General features: G+C 45.7%; 1 protein-coding gene across 1 annotated transcript in view; it reads right to left on the bottom strand.

Moving 5' to 3' along the window:
- Positions 1-2,415: 2,415 nt before the first annotated feature.
- The window catches only part of LOC147440108 (large ribosomal subunit protein eL20z-like), a 60,137-nt gene continuing 36,728 nt past the window's right edge, over positions 2,416-25,824 (bottom strand). The window contains exons 3-4 of the mRNA XM_086483875.1: positions 6,817-6,931; positions 2,416-2,653 (exon numbers count right to left, since the gene is read on the bottom strand). Of these exons, the coding sequence (XP_086340001.1) occupies positions 2,600-2,653; positions 6,817-6,931 (169 nt within the window). The 3' untranslated portion in view covers positions 2,416-2,599. The remainder of the gene's footprint in view (positions 2,654-6,816; positions 6,932-25,824) is intronic.

Raw genomic sequence — 25,824 nt, 5'->3', positions numbered from 1 at the left:
ATGAGCCTAGGGAACTCGTCGAATTGCTTGTGTGAGAGAAAGCTTCACCTTACAATTTACAAGAAGAAATTTACATCGGAAGATTCAAAGCCCAAGTATAAGGGTAGACTCGTAGCCAAAGGTCTCAAGCAATAGAAAGGTGTAGATTTTGACGAAGTCTTTTTATCTATGATCAAAATGACTACTTTATGTATGATGTTTAGATTAGTATTGGTCCACATGGATGTGAAGGCAACTTTTCTTGATGATGATCTCCAACACAATGTATACATATAGTCACCTAAAGGGTTTCTTAAGCCAACGAGAGAAGAGCTTGTATATAGACTTAGAAAAGCACTTTATGACTTGAGCAAGGATCTAAGAAATGGTATCAAAAGTTCGATACAATTATGTAGTCTCATGGATGTAAAAGGAGTCAAGAGGATCACTGCTTGTACACGGGAGAGCTCAGTGATGTATCACTCATTCTTCTTATATCGAAGACATGCTTATTGTTGGAAAGAACTCTCATGAGATTTTCAATCTAAAGCAAATGTTGGGTTAGAATTTTGCTATGAAGGATTTGGGAGAAGCTATTCTAATCTTGGCATGCATATCATACGTGACAGGTCAAAGGGCCCTCTTGAGTTGTCTCAAGAATCGTACATACATAAGATATTGCATCATATCAATATGCAGGGGGGAAAGGCATATAATATCCCAATGTTAGCATATGTAGAACTAAGCAAAGATGATTCTCCTACATCGGACATTGAGGAGGCTAAGATGGCTAAGATTCCATAGTTGTGGGGACAATCTCATATATAGTGGGACTTGAAAGGTACAAGCGAAAGATGCTTACACTTTGAAAATAGTGATGCATCCGTCGTTGGATACGTATATGCGAACTGTATAAACGTTCACATCTTGTTGTGTTTTTATATTTGTTGGAGAAGCTCTCTTGGAGATCATGTCTTCAAAACTATATGTCCTCTTCCACTACAGAGGCGGAGTATGTTGCAATGTTGTCAGAGGCCAGCAAGGAGTTGACACATTTAGTAGAAGACTTAAACAAGGATCAACAGATTACACTGTTACATTGTGAAGTCAGAATGTCATCGCTTTGACAAAGAATCCTGTGTTTCATTCCAAAACAAAACGCAAACGTGAGGCATCACTTTATACAAGATGTGTTAGAAGATGAGCAGATCGAGCTTCTCAAAGTTCATACAAATGAAAACCTTGCGGATCTTTCAACAAGCTTTGCCATAGAGTCGTTTGCACATTGCATAAAGTTGATGGGTGTGGGATGAAGCCATTGTCATGCTTCACAATATGGAAGTGTTTGTACATAGCTTTGCTTTACTCCACTTAGAACACATTGACCGTTAAGTGGAAGGCTGTTAGGGTGTTGTTAGGGTAATGGCCAAGTGGCCAACCAGACTATCCTCACACACAACCATCTACTAATACTAACTCTGTTCTTCTTTATCAATAGAATAAGGAGTCAATGAGAGACAGCTCCCCACCCCACATACTACATGCACTCCCTGCTCTCATACACTCTTCATATGTAACAAGAATGAGGTGTCAAAACTTGCTCATCTATACTATCAATCAAGAAAGACATGTAGATAATGCATACATGGAAAATTAATACTTTTGTTATTTGCAGATGATGTTATTTTGGCTCGTACTCAAGATCACAAAAGCTAGTGACCATAATTAAAACCCTTTGCTTGCGTAGTGGTTTGATGATGGAGAATACCTCATACTCACACCGAGGAGAAACCAGGCACACTCTCACTCTCTCTCTCTCTCTAAGGTCTCTTGGGATAGATCTTTAAGGTCTCTTGGGATAGTTCCCTACGTCGTTAAAATTCTCTTCTTCTTCTTCTTCTTCTTCTCTCTCTCTCTCTCTCTCTCTCTCTCTCTCTCTCTCTCTCTCTCTCTCTCCACAAAGATAGCATTTGAGTATCACCATTGAGTGAGAGAAATGCGTGTTGTGCAGCAAAACAACATTATGGAAACCAAAATTCACAAATAGCATGCATCAAACAAAGCACACTCAGAGAACCGGTTGTGGCAAAAGTTTCTTCCTCTACATTCCTTTCGAACACACTCATGCCTCATCCCTCTCGAGCACTCACAATAACATGTATAGGCAAGGGCGAGGCACTACATTGACGGGGACATGCACGAGTAATATGGCATGGACTGCATGTTAAGAATCAGGGTAAGATCAGGAAAACACTGAATTGTGATCCTACGCTTGCCAGTTTATTAGGTGGATACACCTTAATACTTTTTCTATGCAATGCACTGTCATCAATGGTGTGGCAACAATTCACACATATGCATGCAAGCATGCGTATACACTTGAAAAAGATATCAGCCATGTAGACTACACCTCGTTAGTTGTTATTGACCCCAATAGACTAGCAACGAAGTCCATCAGAAATGCAAGTCGTTAAAAAGAATATCGATATTCACATTGCTATATAAAAAAGTAAACCTATTTTTACTTTCAATGTCTCTGGTTTCTGTCTGCACAAAACTATGTATTCACACGGTCCAGAAGGGAAGTAGTCAAAAGCCATACATCACCAAGAGCTGCCTTTCAGTTTGTAGCCGTGGTTCCACCAACAATAGCAGCAATTAGAGAGAGAATTGCCTAAAATGATGGAAACAATCAATTTCAACTCAGTTAAAATACAATTTCTTTCTACAAACAACTTACTAATATGAGCAACCAAAAATTTACCAGTTTGAAGATCATAAAATGAAAATTATAATCACCTACTCTCATGGTTAGGTTCACCATTTAGATGAGATTCCTACGTTTGCCAATGGAGTGCAGCCACATTGACCTTGCTTTAGCACTTTGCTGGGTGAGTTGCGGGCCTATTTGGCTCCTCCTTTTAGCTTATTCCTCAATTTTCGGGTTACCGAGAGGAAGCAGTCCTCTCCTTAGTTTATATGTTTTTTCTATGGATCATGGGATATGGCTATTTAGACCTTCACTTATTTTGACATCTAAACAAAAACCCCTCACATTTCTGACCCATTCTGGGTTATAAGATATGAGTTTGCCAGCATCTTTAATTTATCCTTTTCATCTTTCTTTGCTAGATGTTAACAATCTCAGTATCACTTGCACCGCTTTCTATGGTGCACTCTCTCCTTTAGCCTACTTTCGTGAAATTCTGGGACTCTTCATTGCAAAATAGGACAGAAGAGAGTATGAATTTGATTTTCCGACAGTGGAAAGAGATGCTGGCACCATTAACTCCTCAGAAGAAGGAAAAGCCATCAGCAGTCAGACCGTCTCAACCATCTTTAACTAGAAAAACAGTTAAATCTTCCATTGCAAAGAAGCAAGTGAAGGTTCTAGTGGTCAAGAAGGCTCCTTCAAGCAAAGAGTTAACACAAGTGACTCCTTTCGGATTTGTTTTTTGATTATCTGGATTTGGATTTAGACAAGGTGCCATTTCTACACTAGTATGATCCCACGTTTTCAAGGATATCCTCAAGGACCTTTGTAGGGTATGATACCAGGCGACGGGCGTGCACCCAATGGGCGTCTAGTATCCGACACCTGTGTGCAAAAGAGAAATAAGATTAGAATTGTTCACCCAAGGGAAGCATTTCACTTCAGGGGAACGATGACATATTTATGCACTGGGTCCGACCAAGGGGGAAGACAAAGAAGTAGAAGAATTAAGGGCAAGGCACAAGCTAAATAAGTGCCTTTGGACACATAATGTGGAAGATCTGCAGAATCACTTTGTAACTTTCTTTTTCAACCCCCCCCCTTGCGCTGCCAGCACTCCCTGCTGCGCACGCGCTGCCCCCCGCCTCCCCCTTGCCTTGCACTTCCCCTCCCTGTCCGCCCTCAGCCCTCTGCCCGCTGCCCTCATCCATTGCCGCTCCCGGTCCGCCCCACGCTGTCCCCCCCCCAGCTCCTTTCTTCGCTCATTGAACCCCCCCCCCCCCTTCTCCTTTCGCTCTCCGCCGTTCTACACCCGAAATTTTCTCTAGATTGGCTCTAGCAGTGCTGGTTCCTGGAAAAGTGCTAGTCGGGGATTTCTTGCAGAAAATTACTCTATCCGCTTCTCCGACACAGCAACAGACACAAATGAAGGCTCAAGCTCCGCCACAGAGGGACTCTACTGAAGTCCCCTCGCCCGACCCAACTGAGCCCACCATTCGACTTGCTCTCTCTCCGACAGAGTAAGCGAGCATAGCCGCATAGGTGGATTGTCTGCAAGCGACTTCCGTCATCTGCAAGATTCTCGGCACCAGACCTAGCAGAGGAGAGCTGTGTGACCTTCTCCAGACCCGCCTTCTTGCAGAGGTGGGCAAGATCTTGGACGTTCACTTCCTCGGACGAGTCTACTACCAGATCGAGTTTGAGACCTCCGAGATGGCGTCCAAGGTCATCGCCATGAGTCCCTTGACCATCCAAGCAGTTCGAGCCCACTTTCGACAGTGGAGACATGGTTTTGACCCGGCTTCAGATGTTCTGGTAGAGGAGGCAGACCCTTCCCATCTCCGTCTGCTTTCCCGGTTTGAGGGGGGAGTACCTACCACTTTTGTCCAGGATAGGCTCAGCTATTGGGATTGTCCTGGAGACACCTCGCACGGCAGCCTCAGTAGCTGCCAAGGCGGCCGGCATTCCCTCCGTACGTGTTCTGGTTAGGGACACCCACACTCTCCCGAGTGTTATCTTACTTCCTCAGGTGAGTGGGGGCTGGTTCTGACAGAGCGTGGAGTATTCGGGCTCCCGAATCAATGTTTCATTTGTCGACAGATGGGCTCGCCAAGGCCTGTCCACGGAGGAGAGCCCGACCTGCACCACAAGCCCAGCCCCAGCCCTCAAAGGCTTTTTGAGAAGCCTTTGAGGGCTGGCCAGCAGCAGCAGGCAGAGCCACAGAGTTCACAGGCAGCGCCACCCTCCGAGCCTGGGGCTCAAGCAGAGGAGGGATGGCAGTAGGTTCGTGGTCGACGTCGGCAGGGGCCACCGTGCCAGCCTGGCACTTAGAGTCGTCCTCAGGCTCCTGCCCAACAGGAGTGGGTTACCACGGGGAACCGATTCGACCCTCTTCAACAAGATGAGGTCCCTGCTCCAGCCTCCACCTCAGCTTCCCCCTCGACAGCCCCCTCCCCTCACCCCAAGTTCCCCCCTGCTCCCGCTCCGCCCCTCCCCCTTCTCCCTCTGCCTCTTCACCTCGCCCTCCCTCCTCTGCCGCTCCTCCTCGCCCCCTTCTCCCCCTGCTCCCTCACCTCCTCCCGCTCCAGTCCCTCAGCCGTCCCAGGGGGCGGCCCTAGACAGATTATCCAGGCACAATGTGTATAAATGGAGCAGATTAGATCAAAGCAGAGCACTCAAGTGGAATGACCTTCAGGCATTGAGACATTTGTTAGATGTAACCAAGATATGATCCCGGTACTCTTAGATAACATGGTGGCTCAGCGGCCATGGATTGGATATGGACCATCTGCTGCCCTTCCAATATGATCCGGACTCCCAAGTGATCCACCTTTCAAGTAGTGAGAGGAACAGATAGACAAGACAAAAGAAAAGCTTTACGTAGGGGAGACATGGATCAGGCTGATGATGCTAAAATATAAAGACAAGTTCATATTGAAGGATGAACCATAGGCTCTATTCGGTAAGCACAACTCACTCCACCGAATTTTCAAGGCCAGGAACCATTGACGGAAGGGACAGTTTTTGAATTAGGACTATAATGCTCACAATCAGTTGTGTTGTTGCATTAATTATGTATTTTTGTTGCAGTTAGCATTGGTTTGTTCTTTTATTTTTCCAGTGAAAAGGTGTAAAAAAGACGTGAAAGATGTTAAGAATGCCATACACTGTTGCTTAATGAAATCTTGGTGTACTGCTCACACAAAGTATTTTTGTCTAAATCATGTCAAGAGACCCAAAATCGCTATATTTTCCCTCACATTACATCCTTTCGAAGATGATGAGCTAATGAGAAGACCCTATCATCAAAGACATCCTCCAACAGAGACTTTTGGCTCTTTGGTCTCTTGAGCATTTTAGCCAGGAGATTGTCCAGTTTCAAGCTTTGACCTTCTCTTATTCAGAGCGCTTAGCTGCAGTACTTTCATGAAAGAGGATCAACTAACAGGTGTAAATAATCCATATTTGCTCTTGTACCCGTCTAGTTGCTTCTCTTGGATCATTTGAGAGGCCTAAGAATTGGATATATTGGGTGGCTGGTACCAAGCTCGAAGGATGAGACATTTTGCAGCACCCCACTCACAAAGATCTCAAAGTCTCAATGAAGCAGGCCAGTAAGCGTCACACTTGACCGTGAGTGCATTCAAGCCAGCCCGTGATAAACTCATCATCTCCGGTAAAAGTGGGTTCAACGGAACAGGGTCAATGCTCGTAAATTCTAGGCTATCTGACTGCCCACCTGTTCTTATTTTACTACTGCTGTTTATTTGTGATATGATGTGCAGTTCCTAGCTTATGTGTCAAGAAGCATGTGAATATGCTAGGCGCACTTAACTTGTCTGTAAAATACACCATCCCTGGCCAATTCCTTTTCTAAGTAGTAATCATCTTCTATACTTTTTACTCATTTCTGTGAACTGTGCAGCCCTAGGCCATGCAAGTCATAAAGTACAATTTTTAGCCTTGCACATTGACTGTGAGTTCCCAATCTGGACTACATCACAAGGTACTGTGCATACCCTACTTAACTTTTTGCCAGTAAGATTTTGTTAGCACCCATAATAAAACCTCTGCAAAGTCTACAAAAGAAAAACATTGCTACATTTAAGAAAAAATCGACTTACAGCTACTGTGCAGCAAACTAGACCAACCCTCTCTCTTGGATCTGGTCTTGTACACACAAGAATGATTGCTCCAGCATACCAAGGAATAGAAGCCAGGAACCATCCCACTATAAACCTGTCAAACCAAAACCCTGCACTTATACTCTGAAAGCAAAAAAATTGAGGTTATTGAGGAATATTGATGTTTCATGAGCATGTTTGTCATAATCAAGAGGAGAATTGCAACTTGCAGATACGCAATTAGTTCCCTAATCATCATTATGTTCCTTCCTAACCTTCCACTCACACTGTACTCCAATTTAGTATGACTAGCCATTCTGATGTTTGTCAAGCCAATAAAGCCTAAACAAATATAGCCAGCACACTTTTCCTTGCATAACCTCACCCAATCACCAAGGACACTTCATCACTATACACGTTCTATTTATTTTATGTTGGTTTGCTTTATTTTTATTTTCCTTTCTTTTCTTTCTTTTACCCCGAAACTCTTGATACCAGGAAGTGGAAAAGGCCTAAATCTCCCAAGGTAATGCATGGCCAGTGCGAAATGGACCCAAGTCGACAACGAGCCTGGTTTGTGTGCCAATCAGCATTGAAATCTGAGGTGTACACGAAGCGGCCTCTACACCACAAGAAGAAGAAGAAGAAGCTCAAAGCTGGAGAACAAGATGTTAAAGTCAAATGTTATAATTTAAACAGGATTGATACGAAGGCTCTTGCTTTTAATTGACAATTCGAGGTACAATTCTGGAAAAACGCAAACCCAAAGACTAGGAGGAATTCAAAAAGGAATTCTACGCTCAGTTCCATCCCCCCTGACATTGCCGACGATGTGAAGAAAGAATGGGATTGGCTCTCCCAAAGAGAGAATGAAGTTGTGTCCGACTACATCGACAAATTCTGGGAGGTCCTCGTTAAAGTTACTCTCTTTATGAAAGTTTCTGATGAAGAGATGATGCGCAAAAACCCTCCTTTGCACCCCCCCCCCCCCCGGGCCTCCCTTTGTTTAGCCTCGTCAGTAGTGTTTTTTGGCGGGCTCTCCTCCATGCCCGCCTTTTAGCAAAGGTGGGCAAGATCCTCAACGTTCAGCTTCTCGGACGTGGCTATAACCAATTAGAGTTTGAGACCCCCGAGATGGCGTCCAAGGCCATTGCAATGAGCCCCCTGGCCATCCGAGCAGTTCGAGCTCATTTTCAACAGTGGCGCCATGGTTTCGACCCAGCTAACGACGTTCTTGTCGAGGAGGCAGGCCTTCCCATCTCAGTCTACTTCCCCGGCCTGAGGAGGGAGTACCTTCCGCTCCTATCCAGGATAGGCTCAGAGATTGGGACTGTCTTGGAGACACCTCACACGACAGCCTCTGTAGCTGCCAAGGCAGCTAGCATTCCCACAATACATGTTCTGGTTCGGAACACCCACACCCTCCCAAAGGTCATTCTACTATCTCGAGTGAGTGGGTTGGCTCCGCCAGAGCAGAGTATTCCCGAATCAATGTTTCATTTGTCGTCAGATGGGCCATCTTGCGAAGGCCTGTCCACGGAAAAGGCCACCTTCACCTCGGGCTCAGCCCGAGCCTCCTCCTAGGGCTAGCCAATAGGAGCAGACAAAGTCACAGGGTACTCAGGCAGACTCACCCTCCGAGCCTAGGGCTCAGGTAGACGAGGGCTAGCAGCAAATCCATGGTCGGTGTCGACAGGGGCCACCACGTCAACTTAGCCCTCCGAGTGGTCACCAGGCTCCAGGCCAATAGCAATGGGTTCCCACACGAAACCTTTTCAGCCCTCTTCAGCAGGGCGAGGTCCCAACTCCACCCTCCACCTCAACCTCACCTTCGACAGCCCCTCCTCCCCCGAAGTTCTCCTCCGCCCCTCCTCCCCCGCCTCCTTCCTCCTCCTCGCCTCCCCCCTCTCCTTCTGCTACTCCCCGCCCCCCCCACTTCCCCCCCTTTCTTCCACTTCTCCTCCCATTCCTACCCGCAGCCGACCCATGGGGTGGAACCTTCCTCAGCTGCTAGGAGATCTATTGGCAACGCTTTTGCCACGAGTCACTTGGCGAGAGAGGCAAAGCCTTTCTTGCTAACCCCCCTTCTAGTGCAGACGTCCCCCTTTGCAGCAGTCCCTCGTGGACTGACGAGCTTCGACATTCGTCGTAGGTGGGACTTCTTTGCCTACGACTTCAGACAGTTTCTCGATGACCCTTCACCAGACTTTGAGGCAGCTTGTTTCAGAGTTCATATATTGTTCCTTACAGCTAGAGGGATAGAGACCCTGGACTCGGCGGTTGCCTTCTCTTTCCCCCTATGTGGCATGGACCAGTCTGAGTGGACTCTAGACTCAGTGATGGAGTGGCTACAGGCACAGGCCCTCGAGTTCTCTCACCACATGAAAGACCTGGGGGTTACAGACCGGGTACAAACTTTGTGGCCGTTGGCCAAGTTCTCAGTGACACCTCCAGACTCGGCAGGATGTAGACACATTGTGGTACACTTCTTTGTTGACACGTAGAGCCCACCATGCTATGTTGTAAGGTGTAGCGGAAGTGAATGATGATATTGCTCAAGATGAGTGCTCTGAACTATGCACAAGGGTTCCTTTTACTTACGGAAGGGATAGCCTTCCGTTCTTTAAAGAGAGAGTGCAGTGATCACAAAGAAAGTGAATGCTACTGTGAATGAAGGTGCTGAGACTGAGAGAAAGAGAGAAGAATACGACTAGACGGTTCTCAAACCCTCCTCCAAGGGCCCCCCTCTCTACGGCGAGAGAGGTCTATGTTATAGATTGCACAAATCTAGTACAATGGTCTAGATGCAATGGACTTGCCAACAATGTCGACGACCTTGATGACGACGACAAGGACGGACTCAAATAACCCAAAAGTCGTCTGAAAGGCTGTCTTGTAGACGTCTCCCGACGCGATTCGAATCTTATGATATCCACTCTTCAAATCGATCCTAGAGTATATCATCGATCCTAGGAATCGGAAATTTGTCCTTGATGGTGATTTTGTCGAGAGCTCTATAATCGGTGCACATTCTCCAAGATACGTCTTTCTTCAAAACCAACAACGCTGGAGAGCAATACGGTGAAGTACTAGGTTGGACAAGACCCTTTTCCAAGAGGTCTTTCACTTGGTTCATAATTTCTTCGTTCTGGGCTCGGCTCACACGATAAGGTGGCCGGTTCGGTGGTGTGCTTCCAAGTATCAAATCAATAGTATTATCTTCAGGACGAGCGGGTGGTAACTTGCCTAGCAGGCCCTTTGAGAAGCAATCGGCATGAGAGTGGAGAAAATCTTGGCGTTCTTTATCAAGTTCAGACATATTTGTGGTATCCTCATCACTCAACTCTTTCAAAAAGATCGAGTAAACAAACAGACTGGATTTCATTAATTTGGAAATTGCCAAAGCCGATACAATAGGGACAGACTCGCCCTTAAGTTTTACATCAACTACAATGGTTCTGTCCTTCTGATTCCGGACACTATTGGCGATCTCCCTCGACGCCATACAGTTCGGTACCAGTACCTCACTTTGAAAAGGACGGGATGTCACGTGCACATCAAGTTTTACATAGAGTACAATGGTTCTGTCCTTTTGATTCCGGACGTTGTTGGCGATCTCCCTCGACGCCATACAATTCGGTACCAGTACCTCACTTTGAAAAGGAGGGGATGTCACGTGCACATCTAACCCTATGTGTACGTGGACAAGCTACTTCATGACTAGGGTTCAGTTCAGTTAGCCTAGCTTAGGAAGTGTTCTGGCACTTTTGTGAGTCTATTCGCAGACCGTGCATGTCCAGGCACTTAGAGTAGATGCATATCCTCTGGTTGCACACAGCATAATTATCAGATTACCATCATAACCCATCAGGAGCATTTTTATAGTGCACAGACCTATTTTCCCTATTTTAGCCATTTTTCACTTATTAATAAGTGACTTTGTTGGGAAACTGGGTAGGGCAATTTAGCCAAGCCAATATATAAGAAAACCTAGCCCTCGCAATATCTGGCAGAAGCGGCAGCAGGGACCAAGTGTCCAACAGAGCACCTTCTCAGCAAGACTCCCCCCGACAGTCAACCTAGCGTTTTCAACCAACAAGGACAAGCATTTTTCAGCATTGCAGATCAGCCCAGCGTTTGCATTTGCAGATCAGCCTGGTGATAGCAGGACACAGTAGAATCCATAGCGTTTTTGCATCAAACAACACACCTAGCCTAGTGTTTTTGCATTTGCAAACCTGCACCAACGTTTTACTGATTCTCCGCGACACAAAGTACCATTAGCTTCAGCGTTTTCAATTTTCAGCAAATAGACACCGCTAAATAGTCCCCCAAACCTCACAGACCTCACCTTCCCGCAGCAGATCCTCGTCGCACCGTCTCGCACGGTTAGATCAGCCAAAGTTTGCAGATTCAGCCCGCTATTCGCAAATTTCAGCATCTGAGTTTTCAGCGCGTCGTCGTCGCATCGTCATCATCGCCGTCGTCACCGACATAGAGTCGGAATTCAGCAGTTACAAGATTTGCAGATTTCAGCCCTTAGTGTTTTCAGATTTCAGCCCGTCTCGTCGTCGTCCTCGACATCGTCGGCAAGTCCATTGCATTGTAGAGATTGTGCAATCAATAGTAGACCACTCTCGCCATAGAGAGAGGGGCCTTCGGAGGAGGGTTTGACAACATCATGGTGTCATATTCTTCTCTCTCTATCTCTCAGTCTCAGCACCTTCATTCACAGTGTCTACCACTTTTTTTGTGATCATTTGCACACTCTCACTAAGGAACGGAAGGCTCTCCCTTCCGTAAGTAAAAGGAACCCTTGAGCACAGTTCGGAGCACTCATCTTGAGCAAAGTTCAACATCACTTCCGCTGCACCTTACAGTAACCTCCTACATGTTTGTGCCACTGACAAAGCAAATTGAGAAGTATTGTTGTGGGCTACCTAAAGGGCTTCGAGATTACTGTACACATGGGTATACTTCAAGCAAATGTTTGCATCTATGTGGCTGTCAAATGAATTTGAAGCCGATGTTATGACAGATTGGCACGAACTCACTGCGGCTACTTGCAAGAGCCTACAAGAGTACAATCGCAGGTTTTGTAAAGTGTTGCTATCAGTAACCTCCTACAGGTTTGTGCCACTGACAGAGCAAATTGAGAAGTATTGTTGTGGGCTGCCTAAAGGGCTTCGAGATTACTGTACCAAGAACAGAGTGGCTACCCTCACTCAGCTTATGGAAGTTGCCAACATTGCTCTTGCCTTGTTAAAGGGAGAGGACATTGGGTTTTCGGGCAACGTGAAAGGGGGGCAACAAAAGAAAAATTCAACAAAGAAGCCCTTTGTGAAAACGGTTCCTGAAGCCTCACAGGGTCCAGAAAAGGTCAACAAGGACAAGGACTCAGCCGGAACATCTCGAGCGCACGCAAAGAAGCAGAAAAGGAAGACTTTTGTGCGTAAGTCACTCGAGGAAAAGAAGGTCTTGATGGCTGAGAATAAATGCTTTATATGCGAGCAGCCTGGTCACTTTGCTGCAGATTGTCCACAAAGGAAAAAGACCAACTTACTCAGATGATAAAGAGGACAAAAAAGGAAAGAAGCCCAAACCCACGGCAGGTTTAGTGCCAGACATGGTGGGTGACAGGCGAAGCACGGATGCCAACAAGTTATGCAGAGCATGGGGTAAAGTCAAAGATCAGACGGCACTTACTTTCTTTGATTCAGGTACAAAAGCGAACTTTATCTCACCAGAAATAGCTATGAAGTTGGGCATCATAGCTAAAGAGATGCGGTACACGGCAGAGGCAGGATTGACATGTCCTGGCCACTCAGAGTGTGTTACTCCCATCATTCGAAAGCTGGGTCTGCATATTCAGTCATATGTGGACACAGAAGAGTTCTATATCATGCCATTGGAAGGTGTGATGCGCTACTAGGAATCTCGTGAATGTACTGGATACATGGCGTGCTGGATGTCTTCGGCAAAACGATCACCCTTCAGCATAGGGGCAAAACTCATGTTTTGGATGTAAAGCTCAAAGGGGAGTCTGTCCCTATTGTATCTGCTTCGGCTATCACTTCTGTAATTAAACATCATCTTTCTGCGTACTTGGTTTTTGCACGTGATGTTTCAAATAGTTGTAAGTCAAATTTATCTATGTTAGATAAAGAAAGGTCAGCATTTTTGCGAGAGTTTAATGACTTTTTTTCTAATTCATTACCGTCACAATTGCCGCCGGAGAGGCCTGAGGACCATGCGATAGATTTGGTGCCACGGTGTAGCCCACCAAACAGACCTCCCTACAGGGTTAGTGCGGCTCCGCATAAAGAGATTATGGGCCAAGTTGAGGAGCTTTTAGAGAAGGGGTTGATTCAACCTAGTTCTTCACCTTTTTGCTCCCCAGTGCTCCTAGTGCAGAAGAAGGATGGCTCTTGGCGCGTGTGTACAGACTACCGTGCGTTGAATAAGAATGCCATCAAGAACAGGTTTCCTATCCCAAGGCTTGACATTATTCTTGACCGTTTAGGGGATGCTGCAATTTTCAGCAACATAGACCTTAAGAGTGGGTACCATCAGATTCGTATAAGGCTAGAGGATGTGCACAAGACTGCGTTTAGGATGACATTTGTTCTCTATGAGTTTTTACCCATACAAAGGACAAGATCTTTGAGGCAGATCTATATGGTGAGAACATGGATGAAATGTATAAGAAGATTGAGCTTGCCTTGGAGAAGACTTAAGCAAAGCAGAAAAAGGCTACTGATCGTCACCGTCGTGAATTACTGTTTTACTTGGTGATTGGGTACTTTTACGGTTTGAAAAGGCAAGGTTCAAGAAGATGAAGGGCAAGGAAAGGTTATTTCCGAAGCTCAGCATGCGTTACTATGGGCCCTTTTTCAAGTGCTTGATAAGATCAACGATGTTGCTTATAGGCTGAAATTGCCTGAAACTTGGATGTCCCAGAAGATATGCCACAGGAGGATCAGCCAGAAGTTGATGAACTTGATGAAATCTTGGTACCTGAGCAGATCTTGGCACATAAACAAAAAAAAGTTAAGGGACAAGTTGCAAGATGGTATTTGGTAAAGTTCAAGAACTATCCACCTATGGATGCAAAGTGGATGGAAGAGTCTGTACTGCTAGTCACCAAATGTATTGCAGCTGTAACTTGAGGCCTTTGGGTTACAGCCTACGTATGCCCCAACTCAACGTGTTCAAAGGAGGGGTAATGATAGAGTTAGCACATCAAATGTACATACGGATTCAGTGCAATAGAAGTGTGCATCGCTCTTCAAGTGTTAAAGGTATTATGCTCACTTCTATCATAGATGGAAATGACAAAAGTATGAAGGTCTCGTTAAGTCATCTGTATCTATGTGTCATGACCTTTCTTGCGGGTACATGCGATGACAAAAGCGTGCTAACAACACAAGATCATCAATGGCATGCAATCGAGGACGTTTGCGATTTCAAGAGGGGGGTATGTCACGAGGACGTGGCAACTGCAAATTACTGTCACGAGGACGTGGCAACTGCTAACCTTAGTTGTTGGTTTCTTTCCGATGATTTTTATTTAATTTTTGGGACCCTCTTTTTGAAGTTGCAAATGGCCCGACATTGTAAGGCCAGTGTGAAATGGCCGACCGGCGAGAGTTTCACCCGCACATGGGAAGGCCTTGTCGCCACGAGTTGGTCGGGCCAACCAGCACTGGAATCCGAACAGTGAAAGGGTGTCTAGGCTCAATTCAAAGTCATTAAGGCCCCCTTGCTACACTTCTAAGTCGGTGGGTACTAGGAATTAACTCTAAAGAGGCAAACTGGACACCTGGCGACTCTGTAGCAAATTGCCAGATCCATCAACTGGAGGGGGTGCCCATTTTGAAGCATGCCAGAGAATGAGCCCTTAGAACATATTTATAGGCGCTTGGCCTACAAAGAGGCAGTTTACATGAAAAGCCTTCAAACTCAAAAGCTTCTAGTCCAAAAGCAATGCCAAAAAGCTATTGGCGTAAATCACAGAAAACCGTACAACTGCCATGTCAACAGTCAACGCAAAACGCGGAGATCCGTACAGTTTGCCACGTCATCAGCCAGCGAAAAATCCGCAATGTCCGTACAACTGCCAAGTCATCGGCTCATGCGCAAGCCTTTGTGTGTAGGTCCTGCTTTATTTTAATCCTTTTTGTCACTTGGGGCCCCATCAGAAGGGGTCCCCATAAGTTGGTAGGACCTCTTCTTCTGTTACTTGTTTTTCTTAGGGTTTAAGCCCCTTGGCCGGCATTTGCAAGTTGGCTCCATTCTTCAGGGCTTTGACACATCAGCAGTTTGTGACGTCTCCCCTTCTTGAAAGAGAGATCGTCCGCCATTACAGCATATCTGCAAAACAACTCAAGTTAGCTCCAAAAAAAAATCCGAGGGACAATCAATTTGCTCTTTTTGTTAAGGAGTTAGCTTCTCCTTTCGGCTCTTTTGATCAAGGAGTTGGCTTCTCATTTCATCCAAATCGAAACTCTTCATATTCCGACGTAGTAAAATTAGCCATCACACCCAGACCGCACTGATCTTCCACGGGTGTCTTGTACACTAAAATTACATACCCAGGCAATCTCATCCAATTAGGAATATTCAGTGGTTGGCACATCACAATGCAACACAAATGCTCACATATGCATGTTACAAGGCATAGAAACATAAAGTCGCCAATAAACACTCCTCCTACATAACCTAATGAAACCGGCCCGTAGGGCAGTAGGCTTTGGCTTTCACCCGAAATTCTTTACTTTAACTCTATGACACAACGGAACTTCACGAATAAGCCTATGAATGGAATTCAACACTTCAAGACAAACCACGGCCTGGCAGCTAGAGCGCTACCAAGCAGACAACGACACCCTGTTGGCTCCAAAGACTGGCACCCCTTTCGGTATTTCTTTATTCTTATTATACTTGAGAAAAACCTATAAACTTCCACAAAATGTCCCACTTTTAACAAGCTGAAATTCCTCTATTCCAACCCGATTTCGGCAACATAACCACAGTAGAAGTCTCGGACAAAATCCCAAGCGAACATTGACTTTCCACGCACTTTAGAGCGCTTTGCAAAACCTGGCGAGAAATTGCAGCTCGCTAAATTCTTTGTTTTGCGCTCCGATCTACGTGCCGATCACTTTTCTGGGTAGCCCTCGAGCTCTCGTACCTGTAGGGTCACTTGCCCCTTGAATTAGACGAGATTCCTTGCGGGAAATCTCTCCAAAATGGCATGTACAAGCACCCAATGCTTTCCCGAGGCTCCCCTGACAAATAAACGATCTGAACCCTTGCACCTAGCCCTCACCAAGCTATCCAAACCTGTCCATGGCTGTAATTGCAGGTTTTTGACCCAATTTCGCCAACATAACGGCGCAAATATCCCTGTAGGTCAAAAGTACACGTCAAGGATGTAAGAAAATTGTTGACGTGTCAAAGCCTAAAGAATAGAGCCAACTTACAGATGACGTGGTTGCCCGAGAGCAGAAACCCTAACCCTAAAACCTGCAAACCCTAATTCTAGAAACCCTAAGAAGAACAAGTAACAAAAGAAGAAGTCCTACCAACTTATGGGGACCCCGTTCGATGGGGCCCCAAGTGACATAAAGGCATTAAAAATAAAGCAGAACACGCTCAAAAGACTTTGCACATCAAAATGTGATGATGTGGCACCTGTACGGATGTTTCGGAATTCGCGGCGGATTTTTAGGGAAATTCCGAAATTTTAGGAAAGTGATCTTTTAGGGTCAGCTTTTCATATTTGATGCTTTTAGGCTTTGGGCCTTTAAATATGAGCCTTGGGGGCCCTCTCTGGCACTTTTTAGCGCGCAGATTGCAAAGCAGGTGCTCCCCGGCTGTTGTACTTTACGAACCAGTAGTAATATAAAGAAATACCGAAAGGGGCGCCAAAATTTGGGGCCAATACTCTCTAGGGTGGAATTCCGCCACTCCGCTCCGTGTCGCGTGTCGTCTCTCTCTCTCTCTCTCTCAACTCAATTGTTATTGAAGTGCTAAAAGTCTATTCAGTCTGTTCTTTTCTTTTGGCATGTGGTGCCCGCCTTGTGACAGTGGTATCAGAGCATCAGTCGTGTGCTTTTCTGAAAGCATACCGGTCCTACAAAAGAGCAAACAAAGCTATTGGAATTTTATTCGAGGTATCTTCGCCCTCCAACCCAGGTTTATTAGCAACTCCCACCCTTACTTCATCGCGTATCGGGCGCTTCCGTCTTCACCGCTCATGTCTTACAGGGCATAAGCCAATTAAGATCACTTGCAAGAGAAGGATCCAATTTGTTTCAAGTCACTGTTTTTCTCAGAAGCAGTGCCATGCAGATGTTGATGTCTACAGCTACCAAGCAGCATACTCCAAGTACTTGGCAAGCTTTCAAGGAAAAAAAAAAAAATTGCCCGAAGTTATATGGTTTCTGACATCTTCCTTCGGAGTGCAACTTCTGGCAGAGTGGGTATCCTGAAATGCTTACCATGGAAACCCTAGCAGATTATAACTTGAAATTTCTCGACATCTCTCCGGATATGTCTCTTCACGAGGAGATGATCTTGGAGGTTCGGGGTGATTGCTATCTCTTGGGACTACCATCGCCGCCAAAGAAGAATCTTCTGTCCAAGAGCTGATGGACCACGCTGTGCTCGGCTACGACCTCAGGAAAGGAACCTAACCCTAATTTTTGGTGCACGTTTCAAGATGGAAAGTCAGTCGACTTTTCGAGCTCGATTGATGTCGAGATTGCTTTTTAAGTTTGAGTTTTGTTTGATCTTGTTTGGTGATCCTGTTTGGAATTTGTTTGAAATGGATGGTATCTGTTTTGAACCTGTTTTGGTGCCGATTTGAATTGTTTGACTCTGGTTTTAATACTGGTTTCAATGATTGGTGATTTTACTCCCGAGTGGAGTAGTGAGAAATATTGTTTTGGCATTGTTTGAACCTCGGAACGACGCAGGCCGATGCCTGGGGAGCGTTTCGTTGTATGTTTGAAAACCTCCGAACGACGCAGGCCGATGCCTGGGGAGCGTTTGGTTGTATGCTTGTAAAATAATTGTTATTGTGACTCCCGGCCCGGACCTGGATGGTTATGCGGGAGGAGTATTAAGAAGTCTGAGCATGGTTACTCTCAGCACCTCCAAACGACGCAGGCTGCGGTCTGGGGGGCGTTTGGTTGTAAAAGGCCTCTATATCTCCCCACCCGGACCTTTTTAGGTTATGCGGGAGGAGTGATGAGGGAATCGTTGAATATCTCCCGGCCCGGACCTTGTTAGGTTATGCGGGAGGAGTGTTCATTGACGGCTTTATGTTTCTATGTCTTGTAACATGCATATGTAAGCATTTGTGTTGCATTGTGATGTGCCAACTACTGAATATTCCTAATTGGATGAGATTGCCTGGGTATGTAATTTTAGTGCATCAAGATACCCGTGGAAGATCAGTACGGTCTGGGTGTGATGGCTAATTTTACTACGTCGGAATATCAAGAGTTCCGATCTAGAGAAAGAAGAAGCTAACTCCTTGATCAAAACAGCCGAAAGGAGAAGCTAACTCCTTGATCAAAAGTGCAAATTGATTGTCCCTCGGAATGTCCCTCGGAAATTTTTGAGCTAACTTGAGTTGTTTTGCAGATATGTTGTAATCGCGGATGATTACTCTCTTTCAAGAAGGGGAGATGTAACAAACTGCTGACGTGTCAAAGCCTAAAGAATGGAGCCAACTTACAGATGACGTGGTTGCTCGAGAGCAGAAACACTAACCCTAATTTCTGCCAAAAACCCTAATTACTGAAACCCTAATTTTGGAAACCCTAACCCTAAAACCTGCAAACCCTAATTCTAGAAACCCTAAGAAGAACAAGTAACAAAAGAAGAAGTCCTACCAACTTATGGGGACCCCGTTCGATGGGCCCCCAAGTGACATAAAGGCATTAAAAATAAAGCAGAACACGCTCAAAAGACTTTGCACATCAAAATATGATGTGGTACCTGTATGGACGTTCCGGAATTCGCGGCGGATTTTTAAGGAAATTCCAAAATTTTAGGAAAGTGATTTTTTGGGGTCAGCTTTTCATATTTGATGCTTTTAGGCTTTGGGCCTTTAAATATGAGCCTTGGGGACCCTCTCTGGCACTTTTTAGCGCGCAGATTGCAAAGCAGGTGCTCCCCGGCTGTTGTACTTTGCGAATCAGCAGTAATATAAAGAAATACCGAAAGGGGCGCCAAAATTTGGGGCCAATACTCTCTCGGGTGGAATTCCGCCACTCTCTCTCTCTCTCTCTCTCTCTCTCAGTTCAATTGTTATTGAAGTGCTAAAAGTATGTTCAGTCTGTTCTTTTCTATTGGCACGTGGTGCCCGCCTTGTGACAAAGGACACTTTCTCTTGCGGTATGGAAGCTTTCCAATGAGCTACAGGTCAATTTCAGCATGCTGTAATTTTCTGTTTTGCCACTTTTAGGTGCCTATTGCCCTGTACACGCATCCCAAGGCCTTTCCGAGGCTCCCCTGGCGATTCCCTGCAGTTTAGGTGCAAAACCCTAAACCTGCAGAAAAACACAGCATGCTGCAATTCTCTGTTTTGGACCGTTTTGAGCGGAGCGAGCACGCCTACGCGTCTCAGGTGCTCCCGTACGCAATGGGACAGTTCCCCTGTAAATCGGACGAGTTTTCACGCGAGAAAACTCTCCAATTTCGCATTCCTTCGCGATGGAACTGTGCATACTTGAAGGGGATTAGCAATTAGCTAATCCAGTTCCTGTACAGGTACAGAAGGCTCTTGTTTTGGTAAACGCGCATAAACCCCCAGAACTGTACATGGTCATCTGAGAAGCCCAACTAGTAGGGCATTACCATATATGCAAAGGGAAGAGAGAGATGCGCGAGAGCAAATCGTCGCGCTACATAGAGCAAGGGAGAAGGCAAGCTTTCCATCAAATGTTAGGTGCAACGGAATGAATGTTTGCGCTTTGCTCAAGATGAGTGCTCCGAACTGTGCTCAAGGTTCCTTTTGTTCTTATGGAAGGGAGAGCCTTCCGTTCTTAATGAGAGAATGCTATGATCACAACAAAGTGAATGGACACTGTGCGTGCAAGTGTATGAGACTGAGAGAGAGAGAGAGAGAGAAGAGAATATGACACCAGAGACTGTTGTAAAACCCTCCTCCGAAGGCCCCACTCTCGTCGCGAGAGTAGTCTACTATTGATTGCACAAACTGGTACAAACTGAATGCATGTAACTGATGCAAGTCTAGGCTATGTCGGCGATGACGACGGTGATGACGAGACCAACCTAAGGGCTGAAATCTGCAATCTTTCTACTGCTGTCCAAAAACGCTATGGGCTGAAATCTGCTCCGGGTCCAAAAACGCTGATTTTTGGGGCTGTTTCTGTGGATCTTTGTCGCTGAAATTCTGCAGGTTTAGGGCTGAAAACAGAGGTTCTTAAGGGCTGAAAACTGATGGTCTTTCCGGGCTGAATCTGCTACCTTCTTAGGGCTGAATCTGCAAGTAATTCATTGTTGAAAAACGTTGCAGGCTGAGGTTGCTACTGCTGAAAACGCTAGGTGTAGCTCTGTCAAAAACGCTAGGTCAAGCTGAGCTTCTTCAAAAACGCTAGGTGCTATGGGATGCTACGGGAAGATCTGATGCAAAAACGCCAAGGCTGAGGCTTGCTGGCGATGGTCCAGATGCTGAAAACGCTAGGCAATGGCTGATGAAGAAAACGCTAGCATGGGGGGGAATCTGCTGCTCGGAGGGAAGGTCTGCCAAGGGGTCTTGCTGAGAAGTTGCTTGCTGAGCTTGGCTCCTATTGCCTCTTCTGCCATTTAGTGCTAGCTCTAGTTTGCTTATATACAAACTTAGCAAAATTGCCCTACCTACTTTCCAACAAAAGTCACTTAAAAATAAAGTGAAATGTCAAAAATAGGTAAAATAGGCTAAATGCACTCGAAAATTCCCTTGAAGGATTCTGATGGATTCTGATGGGAATGCTTATGATCATGCTGTGTGCAACTAGAGGATATGCATCTACACTAAGTGACTGGGCATGCACGTTCTACGAATAGACTCACAAAAGTGCCATATCACTTCTAAATCTAGACTGACTGGACTGACGGAACCCTGTTATGTTGTAGCTTGTCCACGGACACATAGGGTTGGATGTGTCATGTGACATTAAAGCTGTGAGCACCTGCACAGCCCCCTCTCTTGAAATGGGCGCCTCCTCTTCTTGCAGACCTAGCAAATACATGTGGAGACGCCATGTGTCCAATTTGCTTCTTTTGAGTTAATTTCCTAGTACCCACCAAACTCATAAGTGTCGCAAGGGGCCTAAATGACTTTGAACTGAGCCTAGACACCCTTTTTACTGCTGGGATTCAAGCGCCGATTAGCCCGACTGTAAGGTGCAACAGAATGAATCTTTGAGCTTTGCTCGAGATGAGTGCTCCGAACTGTGCTCAAGGGTTCCTTTTACTTATGGAAGAGAGAGCCTTCCGTTCTTTGATGAGAGAGTGCAATGGACACAAACAAAGTGAATGGACACTGTGCGTGAAAGTGCATGAGACTAAGAGATAGAGAAGAGAATACGACACCAGACGTTGTAAAACCCTCCTCCGAAGGCCCCACTCTCTATGGCGAGAGCGGTCTACTTATGATTGCACAAATCTCTACAATGCTTGGAGTTGCCGACGATGTCGACGACGATGAGGATGACGACGCGGGCTGAAATCTGAAAACGCTAAGGGCTGAAATCTGCAAATCTTGTATCTGCTGAATTCTGACTCTATGTCGATGACGACGATGCGACGACGACGCGCTGAAAATGCAGATGCAGAAATCTGCGTTTTCCGGGCTGAAACTGTAAACTTCGCGGGATCTGACCATGCGACGAGGAACTGTTGCGGGAAAGCGAGATCTGTGAGGTTCGGGACTTGATCTGCGGTGTCTAAGGGCTGAAAACTGAAAACGCTGGTGCTTCTGCTGATTCCGTCGCGGAGGAACTACAAAACGCTAGGTGCTCTAATTCCCAAAAACGCAAGGGCTGAAATTGGTCCTGCTGTCGCCGGTGGTTCTACAAATGCAAAACGCTAGGCTGATCTGTTGTGTCGTGATGACGCCAGCGCTGATCTGCTGTGCACAAAACGCCAAGGCTGATCTGATGCAAAAACGCTAGGTCCTCAGATGGCTAAAAACGCTAGGGCTACTGCGGGTGTTGGTCTTGCTGAGAAGTTGCCTGTTGAGCAAGGTGCTCCTGCTGCCTCTTCTGCCAAAAAGTGCTAACTCTGGTTTGCTTATATATTAGCAAAATTGCCCTACCTACTTTCCAACAAAAGTCACTTAAAAATAATAAGTGAATGTCAAAAATAGGGAAAATAGGCCTATGCATTGTAAAAATGCTACTGATGGGATCTGATTGGAATCTAACGGTCATGCTGTGTGCAACCAGAGGATATGCATCTACACTAAGTGCCTGGGCATGCACGGTCTGCAACCAGACTCACAAAAGTGCCAGAACACTTGCTAATTTAGACTGACTGGACTGACTGAACCCTTGTCGTGTTGTAGCTTGTCCACGAACACATAGGGTTGGATGTGTCACGTGACACCGACCAACTCATGGTGACCTACCCTTCCCGACTGCGGGTGAAACTCTCGGCCGTCGGCCGTTTCACACTAGCCATACAATGTCCGACCATTTGCAACTTCAAAAGAGGGTCCCAAAAATTAAACAAAAATCATCGGAAAGAAACCAACAATGCAAGTTAGCAATTGCCACGTCCTCATGACACCTAACAAGGTCCGGCCCGTGAGATATTCAACGACTCCCTCATCACTCCTCCCGCATAACCTAAAAAGGTCCGAGCCGGGAGATATAGAGGCCTTTTACAACCAAACGCCCCCCAGACCGCAGCCTACGTCGTTTGGATGTGCTGAAAGTAACCACTGCTCAAACTTCTTAATACTCCTCCCGCATAACCATCCAGGTTCGGGCCGGGAGTCACAACAACAATTATTTTACAAGCATACAACCAAATGTTCCCCAGGCATCAGCCTGCGTCATTCCGAGGTTCAAACACTATTTCTCACTTCTCCACCCGGGAGTAAAATCACCAATCAATGAAACCAGTATTAAAACCAGAGTCAAACATTTCAAATCGGCACCAAAACAGGTTCAAAACAGATACCATCCATTTCAAACAAATTCCAACAGGATCACCAAACAAGTTCTCAAACAGAATTTAAACTTCAAAAGCAATCTCAACATTAGTCGAGCTCGAAAAGTCGACTGACTTTCCATCCTGAAAATTTGCACCAAAAATTAGGGTTAGGTTCATTCCATAAGGTCGTAGCCGAGCACAGCATGGTCCATCGGCTCTTGGACAGACAGTGTTTTCTTTGGGGGCGATGGTAGTCCCAAGATAGCAATCGCACTTGACCTCCAAGGTCATCTGCTCGCGAAGAGACATCTACCGATACCATTGTCACAAGACGGGCACCACGTGCCAATAGAAAAGAACAGAGTGAACAAACTTTTAGCACTTCAATAACAATTGAACTGAGCGAGAGAGACGACACTGAGTGGTGGAATTCCACCCTAGAGAGTATTGGCCCCAAACCTTGGTGCCCCTTTCGGTATTTCTTTATATTGCATGAACTCAGTACAAGCCGGTACTCCAGACTCTGCACCTTCTCCAAAAGGCATGCCAGAGAATGAGCCCTTAGCACATATTTAAATGCGTAAATCACGGAAATCCGTACAACTGCCATGTCAGCAATCAGTGCAAAACGTGGAGATCCGTACAGTTTGCCACGTCATCCACCAGCGAAAAATTCGAAGTGTCCGTCCGCCACGTTATCAGCTCATGCGCAAGCCTTTGTGTGTAGGTTCTGCTTTATTTAAATCTTTTATGTCACTTGGAGCCCCATCGGACGGGGTCCCCATCAGTTGGTAGGACTTCTTCTTCTATTACTTGTTCTTCGTCTTATGGTTTAGGCCCCTCAGCCGGCATCTACAAGTTTGCTCCATTCTTCAGGGCTTTGACATGTCAGCAGTTTGTGACATCTCCCCTTCTTGAAAGAGAGTAATCATCCGCGCTTACAGCATATCTACAAAACAACTCAAGTTAGCTCATTCCGAGGGACAATCGGTTTGCTCTTTTTGTTAAGGAGTTAGCTTCTCCTTTCGGCTCTTTTGATCAAGGAGTTGGCTTCTCCTTTCGGCTCTTTTGATCAAGGAGTTGGCTTCTCCTTTCGTCCAGATCGGAACTCTTGATATTCCGACGTAATAAAATTAGCCATCACACCCAGACCGCACTGATCTTCCACGGGTGTCTTGATGCACTAAAATTACATACCCAAGAATTCTTATTCAATTAGGAATATTCAGTGGTTGGCACATAACAATGCAACACAAATGCTCACATATGCATGTTACAAGACATAGAAACCTAAAGTCACCGATGAACACTCCTCTCGCATAACCTAACAAGGTCCGGGCCGGGAGATATTCAACGACTCCCACATCACTCCTCCCGCATAACCTAAAAAGGTCAAGGCAAGGAGATATAGAGGCCTTTTATAACCAAACGCCCCCCCAAACGGCAGCCTGCGTCGTTTGGAGGTGCTAAGAGTAACCACTGCTAAGACTTCTTAATACTCCTCCCGCATAACCATCCAGGTCCGGGCCGGGAGTCACAACAACAATTATTTTACAAGCATACAACCAAACGCTCCCCAAGCATCGGCCTGCGTCGTTCGGAGGTTTTCTAGCATACAACAAAACATTCCCAGGCATCAGCCTACGTCGTTCCGAAGTTCAAATAATACCAAAACAGTATTTCTCACTTCTACACCCGGGAGTAAAATCACCAATCAATGAAACCAGTATTAAAACCAGAGTCAAAACATTTCAAATCAGCACCAAAACTGGTTCAAAACAGATACCATCCATTTCAAACAAATTCCAACAGGATCACCAAACACGTCCTCAAACAGATTTCAAACTTAAAAAGCAATCTCGAAAAGTCGACTGACTTTCCATCCTGAAAACCTGCACCAAAAATTAGGGTTAGGTTCATTCCATAAGGTTGTAGCCGAGCACAGCATGATCCATCGGCTCTTGGACAAATAGTGTTTTCTTTGGCGGCGATGGTAGTCCCAAGATAGCAATCGCACTGGACCTCGAAGGTCATCTGCTCGTGAAGAGATATCTACTGAGAGATGTCGCGAAATTTCAAATTATAATCTCCAGGATTTCCTAGGCAAGCATTTCAAGATACCCCACTCTGCCAAAAGTTGCACTCCGAAGGAAGATGTCAGAAACCATATAACTTCGGGTAAAAATTTTCTCGAAAGCTTGCCAAGTCCTTGGAGTGTGCAGCTTGATAGCTATAGAGATCAACATCTGCATGGCACTACTTTTGAGAAAAACAATGACTCAAAAAAAATCTTGGATCCTTCTCTTGCAAGTGATCTTTTAGGCTTATGCCCTGTAAGACATGAGCGGTGAAGACGAGAGCGCGCCCGATGCGCGATGTATGAAGGGTGGGAGTGGCTAATAAGTCAGGGGTCGGGACCCAAAAATAAAATTCCATTAGTCTCTAGTTTGCTTTGTCTGCACTTCGATAGGACCAGTATGCTTTCAGAAAAGCACACGACTGATGCTTTGATACCACTGTCACAAGACGGGCACCATGTGCCAATAGAAAAGAACAGACTGAACAAACTTTTAGCACTTCAATAACAACTGAACTAAGCGAGAGAGACGACAAGCGACATGGAGTGGCGGAATTCCACCCCAGAGAGTATTGGCCCCAAACCTTGGCGCCCCTTTCGGTATTTCTTTATATTGCATCAACTCAGTACAAGCCAGTACTCCAGACTCTGCACCTTCTCCAAGAAGCATGCTAGAGAATGAGCCATTAGCACATATTTAAAGGCCTTGGCCTATGAAAAGCAGTTTACATGAAAAGCCTTCAAACTCAAAA

Source organism: Adiantum capillus-veneris, chromosome 16 (assembly GCF_014529385.1).
Source record: "Adiantum capillus-veneris isolate H3 chromosome 16, ASM1452938v2, whole genome shotgun sequence".
Classification (NCBI taxonomy): Eukaryota; Viridiplantae; Streptophyta; class Polypodiopsida; order Polypodiales; family Pteridaceae; genus Adiantum; species Adiantum capillus-veneris.
This window is presented reverse-complemented; position numbering and strand designations above follow the sequence as displayed.